The following is a 9,881-nucleotide window of genomic DNA, read 5'->3' as shown; positions in this document are numbered from 1 at the left end:
ACCTGGGACGGCAAATCCTGTTCCCTAAGTGATCCCCGTTACTCCCACAGAATCAGACTCCAGCTGGGCATCTGCCTGCCTGTCCCTCCTTGCCGGCTGCCTCAGAAGCTCTGGAATCAGAGATAGTCCAGGGGCCCAATGGACATATTCGGGCAGGGGTTCCAAGAGGTCCACAGCCTCCTCCACACAACCACAAATACCCCCAGGATTCAGCCTGGAGGCCACCAGGATGCACCCATGGCAACAAGGCAGAGACCCCTCTGCCATGAGAAAGCACGTGAGGGGGACCAAGGGGAGCACGATGACAATGTCCTCTGTGCAGACATTCCGGAGGCCTCTCGGGCAGCAGTGGGAGGAAAAGAACAAAATGGCCAAGTGAAGCTGGAACAAGTCTTTCTACAATACAACCCGCGCTCGGGCACCTCTCGGGAGTGACACTATAAAATCGCCACCAGTGCAGTGCCCTGCAGAGGTCCACTCGGAGCAAAGGCTAAATTCAGGATGCACCTTTCCTCCTTCCTCCCTGGAAGCAGCACAGGGTCTGTGCCTCCTGCCTGGCGGGCGGCGGGGTCGGTGAGGCGTGTCAGGCGGCAGCTGCCACCTCTCTGTGTGCACCCAGTTCGGGAGCTGCTAGTCCCCCGATTCCGCAGCAAACGCATGCCCTGCCAACATCGGGGGCTCCGTCGGACACCCGAGCAAGGAGTTCTCGGGACTTGAAAGGATCTGAAACTTGGTTTAAAAACTTACAGCTTTCTTTTATCACGAGACTTTTGAAAAAGAAAAATCACTTTCCCCTACGGGCCCTTAGCAATTAAGTTTTTATTGGCTTTTCGGCTGCAAGCAATTCTGAGGACGCAGTCCCCGCCCACCGCCACGGAGCCTCACCTAGTCTGCAGGGCCGGGCCACACTGGTCCCTTCCAGAGGCTTTCTTCTGGTGCCAGGAGGAGACCCGGTGCCACTCTGCCCCTTGCCGGTCATGAGCTCTCCCGGACCGCACCACCTGAAGAGAAGCCAGCGGTGGCAGGAGCAGCGAGGGCTGCGCGTGGAGGCCACGTCTTCAAGGTTTGAGCACCATCTTCTGGTCAGGTTCCAGCTTCTGAGAACTTCCCTTTGAAAACTTCATTTGCTCCAGAATGGGAAGATCCCTGAGCTGACAAGCTCAAGTTGACGTGCAGATCAAGATGAGGACACAAGTGGAGGCGGGAGGAGGGAGCTGCCCGGCGTGTGGGCCCGAGCTGGAACTCGGCCCCGGCGCACAGGTGGACAGACGGCCGCAGCGGCCACGCGGGGTGATGGCGGGGCTCTGCCTTTGGTCCTACCAGCGGTGTGCGGAGGCCGGCAAAGTCCTGACTGTGTCCCAAACTGACCCCTGGTCCCTGCTTGTACTTGGGGACGTGAAATGTGCTCAGAAAGATGGCACGGGCCTGTCCTCTGCCAGCCTCCAGTCGGAGGGTGAGTGATGAAATGTGCACCACCCCTGCCGAGGGAGAAGCCGCGCGAGGGGGCAGGCAGCCCTGCTTGGTGTGTAAACACGCCACTCACGAGCAGACTGCGACCTTCTGGCACCGGGGAAAGGAAGATAAATGCTAGTCATTCCCTCCGAACGGCGGGAACCTACATCCATCTAATTGCACTTCATAATGGATTCCACAAACCATTAATTATCAGATTATATTTTAGGAACTGAAGATAAAAAAGCTTTGTGAAATTCAGACTCCGAAGGATCACCAGCCTGCAGTAACAGCGGCCTCCTGGAAGAGGTGGCCAGCAGGCCACTCCCAAGGCATCCAGAACGTGGCGGGAGGAGGAGCCAGAGCACCCCGACACCCGGCACCCGGTGCCGGTTCATGGGCCATGCCCCAGGCTCCAGAGCAAGCGGCCGACAGTCTCGGCTTTGAGGAGAACACAGAAGGCTGCAGGGACAGCCCTCGGGTACAGACCACCACGGAGAAGATCCCGGAAGGGCAGGGCTTGTCTCTGCAGCTGGACGGCCCCACACGGAGCGTATCGCAGAAACCCTGCAGGGCTTGGTTTGGGGAAGGGCTAACTGTACTGAAGAGGTGGGACTCGGCCTGTGTTAATGCGCTGCTTCCTGTCCTCCTGCCACCAGGAGAGGCCCGGCCACCCAAGCGGATGGGAGGATGACGGAGTGAGGAAGGAGCCCGGTGTGCTCCGGCCGGGGGTGGGGGGCGGCGGTCTCTGTATGGTGTGTTGGTGCTTTTCTCTCATTTCTAAATGGCCAGGAGGCCCCGGCAGCATTGACAGCCCCAGTGTGTGGACCGTAGGCCCACGGCTGCCTGCCATTCTGCACAGCGAAGGCAGCTGGCGCGCGGCACCTCTCTGATGGCCTGGTCACCACTCCCACCCCACTGCTCACCACAGAGGCCACAGCGGTAGGCCTATGGGAATAGGCCTGTCCCCTGGGGAGGGCGGCAGTGTCTGCGCCAAGGACACCAACACCGCTGGTTCTCTGAGAACAGAGTGAGCGCGCTCCGGATGGTGCAGGCTACGATGCTCGCTACTCGGGACAGCCAGGGACGGAGGGCAAACGGCAGGCCGCAGAACGTTCTCTCTGCTGCAAATGCAGGACCCTCCATGGGATGAGCGGCCACTCACTTGGCCTCGCCACAGATCAGGGTCACAGTGCCATCGAGCAAATCCTCCACGGTCACTGCCACAAGCTCAGAGCTGGTCTGAGAGGTCTGCGAATCTGGTAATGTCACAAACACCTGTGACCCAGCAAGCTGGGTCTCCTCCAAAGTGATCACCTGCTCCGTCGGGGCTGCCGGCTCCGGGGCCTGGATCACCTGAAAGGGAAAGACCGTGAGGCTGCTCTGGGCAGTGTCTACAGGGAGCTCCCCAGAATTTACATGGTTTTTGTCTCACGCTGTAATGATGATATTTATGTTTTCACCTGAGGAGAGCAATTACATGCACCTAATGGAAAGAGGCAAGTCTAACACACCAGCGATGCAAAAGAGAAGGCAGGCAAACAATTTAAATAACTCTGTGTGCTAAATTGCTATAATTTAGCTCAGTACGCCATCTCAGGGTGCCCAGACTCTATGATTACACACCGGTGAATACCGGTTCAGTTTCCTACATTGGGTTTTCCTGTCTCAAGGATCACACTGCGGAGGTAAGGGCCATGTGAAAGGAATGCTACTTAAAGTGCTTAGTCTCAGGCTTGACCCCGGAAATGGAAGGAATTATCAGAAGCCTTGGCTGGCCAAAGGTAGTGTCTGGCCCTCAGGTAAAGAAACTTCCTTGGCGGCTACACCATTCCAGAACTCAGGAACAGGAACGAGTGGAGGAAATGTGGCTTTTATCAACTCCTCATTCGCCCCCCCCAGACCCCCTACTGGAAGCCCCACGCAGGACTCTTCCACAGCTGTCACCTGTTCAAGGGGGGTCAGGGAGACCCAGTCTGTGGTGAAGCACACCACGTTCCCATCCCAACCTCCAAACTGATGCTTGTGACCTGTGGGGACTTGGGGCAGCTTGGTGCCCCCTGATATTTTCAAACCAGAGAGCCTCTGTGGGCATAGCCACCCTGGCCCTCAAGAACTAGTCACAAGTGGGGAGCAGAGTGCTAGGCCTGAGTGGGCAGAAGGGGGAAGCCAAGCTCAGCCCCATGTCTGTGTCGTGGGGGCGTGAGAAGATGGATTATGGTGTTTAATCAAAAATCATCTAGGAACAGTAGTTTTCAAACGGGTTTTCTTTTCTTTAGGAATGGGAGCCTTTTTTTTTTTTTTTTTTTTCCGTTTTTTCCTCAAAGGACATCTTACCAAGAATCCTAATATATAAAAAAAGATCAAAGCAGAGACATTCTGGGTGACATGGCGGCAGGAATTCTGTTGCAGCCCGCCCACCTGACCTGCCCTCTGCTCGAGGAGAGGCCCGTGAGGACACGGTTCATCGAGAACCCCTCTGTGGGGCTGGACAGTGGGAAGGTCCAATCAGTTAACAGTGCTGCTCCTGTCCGTCCACAGACGATCCACAGAACTGTGTTTCTTTTCTTTGTCTGCCCACCCTCTCCAGAGAAGACAGGAAGAGACGAGCTTCTCCCCCACCCAGGTAAAGGCGAGGAACTCTAACATACCCGGTGTCCTGGGCCCAGCCTAGAGGAGCTACTGAAGTGTTTCCGCAGCAGGGGGGTCCCAACAGCTCACCCCTCTTTCTCTGAGATTTCCTGCCGCTCCTGCCACACCCCACGGTGTTTTGCAGAAGGTGGGGAAGTGTGTGAATTAGGACAAAGCAAGGGTGTTCTGCTTTTGGAAATTCTCCCTCTACCCAGTGGCCATTTGCAGGTGCTCGCCAGGAGACTAGAGTGTTCTGTTTAGTAAGGGGCCCAGAGAGATGCTTCCATAAGGCCCTCTTAGTCATGTTATTACATATGGGATCCTCCGGGAGCCCCCGAGAGAACGGCTGGGTGGTGTGACAGAGCTGCCTCCAGAGAAGCCTTGGGACTCCCGTGTCCGCACCCTCGTGGCGGGTGGCCCCAGAATCACCTGTACCACCTGGGAAGCTGCCGCTTGGGGTTCAGAGCCCATCACCTTGGGGTGTTCGGATTCCAAGTGACCATCCAGCTGGGCCTGGGAGGTGAAGAGCTCCCCGCAGAGCTCGCAGGGGAAGGTGCTCTCGGACTGCTTGAAGTGCTCCGTGGTGACGTGGTGCTGCAGTGCTCCCGGGAAACGGAAGGTGGCTGCACAGTACAAGCACCGGAATGGCTGGGACCCTGGAAGAGGGGGGACAGAAAGGATGGGCTGCGGGTGGAATGCCTGAGAGAAGCAAGAGCAGGCGAGGGGAGAGGAAGGAGCAACCAGGATCGAGGTGCAGAGGCAGATTCGGGTTCGGTGGCACCCGAAGCTTCTACGATCTGGGGGATCCTCTTCAGGAAAGATAAGGCAACATGATAAATACAGGACTAGGTCCCACACAAGCGAGGGGCTCCGCAGCCACGCTTCGCCAGCATTAGCTCCAGAATGACTCTGCCTCAGCTCAAGGCCAGTCTTCACTCAACTGTGGGCCAGGACGCTGAGGACACCGTACCTCATCAAGTCCATGAGGCACGCGCTGACATCTCTGACCCGGGTTCAAGGGCATCTTATGACGGCTACAGGCCACGTAGCAGTGGGATGTAAAATCACCAATGACCATGCGCACACGGACGGCTATGGTGGCAGCACCAAGACCTGCGGAGTGTGTCCGTGGCTTCCAAGAACATCCCTGAGACAGGAGTGGTGCACGTTTTTAACTCCCAAGAACCAAATGGTTTAGGAGGGATGAGTAAGGGGCAGATGTTCAGCTACATCCCTAAAGCAGCAAGAGTAGACCAGTTTTACGTCATGCTCGAGGGACCGAACCTAACGGCCTGCTGTGCCCCACCGGCGGTGCTGCTGGTGGCGGAGCACACGCCACGTGCAAGCACACGCGCCTCGACCAACAGAAGTGAAAGCTGCTCTGAGAGGCGGGATGCTCACCATGATTTATTTCTCATATTTTCCTTCTGATGTACCAAGAGTGTGTAAAATCTGCCAAATTAAGCCCAGAACAGCATATGCAGAATCACTTGCAAATTCTAAGTGACGATGTAGTTTAACTGGCAGATTTTCCTTTATTTTTCTTTTTAAGATTTTATTTATTTATTTGATAGAGCACAAGCAGGCAGAGAGGCAGGCAGAGAGAGAGAGGGGGAAGCAAGCTCCTCGCCGAGCAAAGAGCCCGATGCGGGGCTCGATCCCAGGACCCTGAGATCATGACCTGACCCGAAGGCAGGGGCTTAACCCACTGAACCAGTTTATCTTTCTTGATGGTTCATACAACACTAGCATTTTAGATTTGAGGAGACATGGCAGCAACAAGGATAATCCCAGGTCACGCTGGAGGGATGCTCACGGGTGCCAGGCCTTACACGCTTTCCGGGTACTAACGTATTTCAAATTGCAGTTACCCTGCAAGGAAGGAAGCACTCTAACTGTCCCCGTTTTACAGATAAGGAAACGGAGGCACAAGTCCGTTCGGTTACTTGGTCTGGCCTGCATGGCTGTGGATGGTGGAGACAAGACACACCAGGGCAGTCCAGGCCAGGAGCATCTCGCAAGGGGCACTGACCTGAATGCTGACACTTGATGTGAACTTGTAGCAAGGCTGGTGTGGGGAAGAGCTCCTTACACTGCTCACATTCGTGGAACTTCATATCTGTGAAGCACACAAGGAAAGAAATGGTGGGAACCAACCAGAGGACGGCTCTCTCGGGCTGCAGAGGGCGGTGCTGGCCAATACTTAGCAAGCATCTACGAAGTACCAGGAACCTCACAGCCATGAGCTTGCAGAACAATCTGGTGTAAAGGACGCCAGATCGGAGCCAGGCCGCCCGGATGGAAGAAGGGCTGCTATACGAATGGAGTAGGAGCACCACCAATGCTCAGCACGCACCTTGCACACAGGACATGCTTCATGACTGTGGTGATTAGCCCAGGCTGACCGGCAAGGGGGGTATTAACTTTCTGAAGAGAAGGAAACCGGCTCAGGCAAGAGAGGTCACTTGCCAAGGTCATGCAGCTGCTCCATGTGGGAGTCAGGCTTTCCGCCCAAGCCTGTCTGCCACTACAACTACCCGTCCCAGGTCCCGCCGTGTACCAGCGTCCCTCAGCGCTGGGAGGAGCTCACAGTGCTCGAGGCCCCCAGATTTGAGAACCACTGCCACTCAAGCTACTCTTCACTGCTCCTGATGGGCCAGCATGGCCTCCTTCAGGTGTGCTGGGACAGAACAAAGGCCACTGCCACACACACCACAGTATAGAACCAGAAGGTGGGATTTTTGCTGGAGCCCGGGATGCTGTCATCGAGCCACTCCCACTCATCAGCTCACAATGGTGGTCTCAGGCACCCCAACTTCACCTGCGTGCTCTGCCTTGATGTGCTTCTTGTGTTCAATGGTGTTGGAAAAGGTTTTGTCACAGGAGCTGCATTGCAGTGATGAGAATTTGGAAGATCGATGGTTCTGAGCGGCAAACACATCAGGGTGGTGGGTCCGATTGTGGTACCACAACCCAGACAATTGCTGCAAGGAACATGGCGAATGTTAAGTCTTAGAAGGTCCAGCAAGCTGGAGAGGTCCCAAGGCCCTTGTGAGACAAGAGCTTATGGATCTAGAATCACACTCTCACCCATCACACTGAGTGCTCACGTGAGAGGAATGGCTGGTGGCTGGGGAACCAGGCTCCTGTGTATTTGCTGAGAGACCACTACGGGGCAGGGTACAGCCTGGTCCTTCAGAAACTCTCACCCTTCACAATAAGCCTATGAGAGAGGCATCAGAATCTTTCTAGTGAGGTGAGCTGAGGCACACAGCGGTTAAATGACTTGCCCAAGGTCCTATCAGTAAATAGCAGGGCCAGAATTCAAACCCCGGCCTTCCCACCAGAGCATGTGAGCTGTATCTCACCGCCTCCCAGAGGCCCAGGGAGGCAGCAGAGAAGCCTGCTGGAGCTGGAGCAGAAGCATGCGCGGTCCCTGCTCCTTCCCAGGTTCCAGAGCAGCCCGGAGACACTCTCACCCCACAGTTCCCGGCTTTCCCAGTGACCAAGCTGATGCCTTACTCAGCTCTGTAACCCTGAGGTCATAGCACCAGGTGTGGTCCAAAGTGAGCTCTCCATGTCTGCGGAGCTGCATTAGCCGCGGTGTTTCTCTCCCTACATCCAAATCTTACAGACGTCACAAGAACCATTTTTTCTCTGCAGTTTTAGAGTTGAGTTTCTCTTATGTGGTTTCTTTTTAGTTCCATATGGGGTTTCCCTTTAATTACATACCAAATTCTACAGTGAAAAAGCAGACCCCTTCCCTAGGAGTTTAAAAACAGCGACAACAACCCAGTCATCGTGCTAAACAAGGTAACTGCAGGCAGTGTTACATGGCCCATTGTCACTCTCACATCCCCTGACACACGGGCTCAACGGGCTGCACCGAGTGTGAGTGTCCAAGGGGAAAAGCAGCATTCAGCTCGTGACAGGGCTGAAATCCAAGAGAAGAGCTGTAGGAATTCTCGGCTCCAATTAAAGCTCCCAGCTGCATCACTCTGACCAGATCACCTTAGAGAATCTCAGCGGTTACAAGCTGCATCCTTCCTGAGCGGCAGCCACCTCGTCCGCTCTGGGACTCCGGGCAGATGCAAGGGAGGGCAGGCCGGGGACGGGGGAGGCGCTCCGGGCCGAGCGCGCGGTCACCTGGTAGGCCTTGTTGCAGATCCCGCAGCTGAAGGGCTTCCCGCCGACGTGGGTCACCATGTGCCGCTCCAGCATGGAGGGGGCGCTGAAGATCTTCCCGCATGTGGGGCAGGGGTGGTACTCCTTGGAGTGCACCTCGTGGATGTGCCTGCGGTGGTCCTGCAGCGTGGGGAAGCTCATCCTGCATTTCTTGCAGTCGTACGGATCCTCGATGTCTGGTTTCACGGACATCCGCGGGGAGAGAGGGAGGGAAAAACACCACGGGCAGCCGTCAGGGAGGCGCGGCAGCTGGGTGCGGTTCCGGGTTCGAGGCTGTTCGGAGGTCAGGTATGGCCGCACGCTCCGAGGACCAGCAGTGAGTGCGGCGATCGCCTGACCACCCCCCGCTACCTTCGTCCAGGGTCGGGGGGATGCCTCTGAGGCTTCTGTACGAACCCCCTCTGCGGCACCAAGTAGTTCATCCCCATTCCTCACGTTACATCCTACAAGTTCAATTCCATTTAACTACTTTGCAGGGAGGACCGCCCTTGCTCTTCCCCTGCCTGCGCTGGGCCTTTCTGAGTGTTCTCATGTTCTGCAGAGATTTCCAACACACTCCCCAGAGCCTCACTGTTTGCTCTGTTGTCAGCGTCTGACTGACAGGAAGGATGCTTCCTTGCTCCTCACCTTGGATTCAACAATAAAAACATTCTCAATGTTTAATGAGTACTGCATGACAGCCATATTCTAAGTGCCTTACAAATATGAACTCGCTCTAACCTTCCAATAACCCTACACGTGGGATCTATCATCATCCTGTTTTAGAGATTAGGAAAAGCAAGTCTTCGAGAGCACCCAGTGACACAAGTGGGAAATGACTCAACCGGGTGACAGTCGCTGCTCTCACTCCCAAGGCTGTGCTCTGAGCCACCTGCTTAACTAGACACGCCAACTCTTCAGGGAGGCCTCAGAAGAAAGAACTAGCACTGAGGAAGGATACATCTGCCATCCCTGTGGCAAGAGATTTCAGTTTTTCTGAAAGCAACAGAAAGCAGCGCCTTTTAATAATAAAATCCTTTGCCTACTAGCCAATCTTAACGCGTGGACGGGCTCCAATTAATTCCAGAATTTGGACACACGGCAGCACTCGGTATCATTAACTGGTGTCCCTGTGGACATGAGCTCCGAAATCTCAGTCTACACTGTCTCCAAAGACACGGGGTGAAGCAGTTCTCCATATGCTACGACGCAGGCCTGGGAAACAGGCAAGCAGCAGCCTAGGAGAGGGTCCTGGCCGCTGGCCTGCTGCCAATGACCTTTCCCAGGACATGGAGATCTTTGGGCTCCTCTTCGTCCTGACAACTGATCAACCCCACCATCTCCTGGCTCCTAGGTAATGCTACCAGGAAGAGGAGACCAGAGCAGAGCATCCAGAGCAGAACGTCCTTTAAAAAGGTCGAAAGGACATTGTAATTACAGCACTAGATCCAAGATAGACCTCTCATCTGGGCGTCTACTGCAGCTGGATTCGGGGACTTGTGAACTCCCCAGGGGAAGGGGCTGCACTGTACGTATGTCCAGCATCGCCCAGGGTCCAGCCCCACGTCAGGGACACAGGAGTCCTGACAACATCCTTTGTTGGCTGGCTGATAATATATCTGAATGGCCTTGAC

The 9,881-nt window shown here is 55.4% G+C and overlaps 1 protein-coding gene across 4 annotated transcripts in view; it reads right to left on the bottom strand.

Moving 5' to 3' along the window:
- Positions 1–937: 937 nt before the first annotated feature.
- ZBTB40 (zinc finger and BTB domain containing 40) overlaps positions 938–9,881 on the bottom strand; it is a 72,008-nt gene continuing 63,064 nt past the window's right edge. For 2 of the 4 annotated variants that reach the window (XM_032863696.1, XM_032863697.1), the window contains 5 exons: positions 8,230–8,444; positions 6,905–7,067; positions 6,116–6,202; positions 4,513–4,739; positions 938–2,808 (listed from right to left, as the gene is read on the bottom strand). In XM_032863696.1, the coding sequence (XP_032719587.1) occupies positions 2,614–2,808; positions 4,513–4,739; positions 6,116–6,202; positions 6,905–7,067; positions 8,230–8,444 (887 nt within the window). In that variant the 3' untranslated portion in view covers positions 938–2,613. The remainder of the gene's footprint in view (positions 2,809–4,512; positions 4,740–6,115; positions 6,203–6,904; positions 7,068–8,229; positions 8,445–9,881) is intronic. The other 2 variants (XM_032863698.1, XM_032863699.1) reach the window with 2 other exon arrangements.

Source organism: Lontra canadensis, unplaced genomic scaffold (assembly GCF_010015895.1).
Source record: "Lontra canadensis isolate GAN:19392208 unplaced genomic scaffold, GSC_riverotter_1.0 scaffold25, whole genome shotgun sequence".
Classification (NCBI taxonomy): Eukaryota; Metazoa; Chordata; class Mammalia; order Carnivora; family Mustelidae; genus Lontra; species Lontra canadensis.
This window is presented reverse-complemented; position numbering and strand designations above follow the sequence as displayed.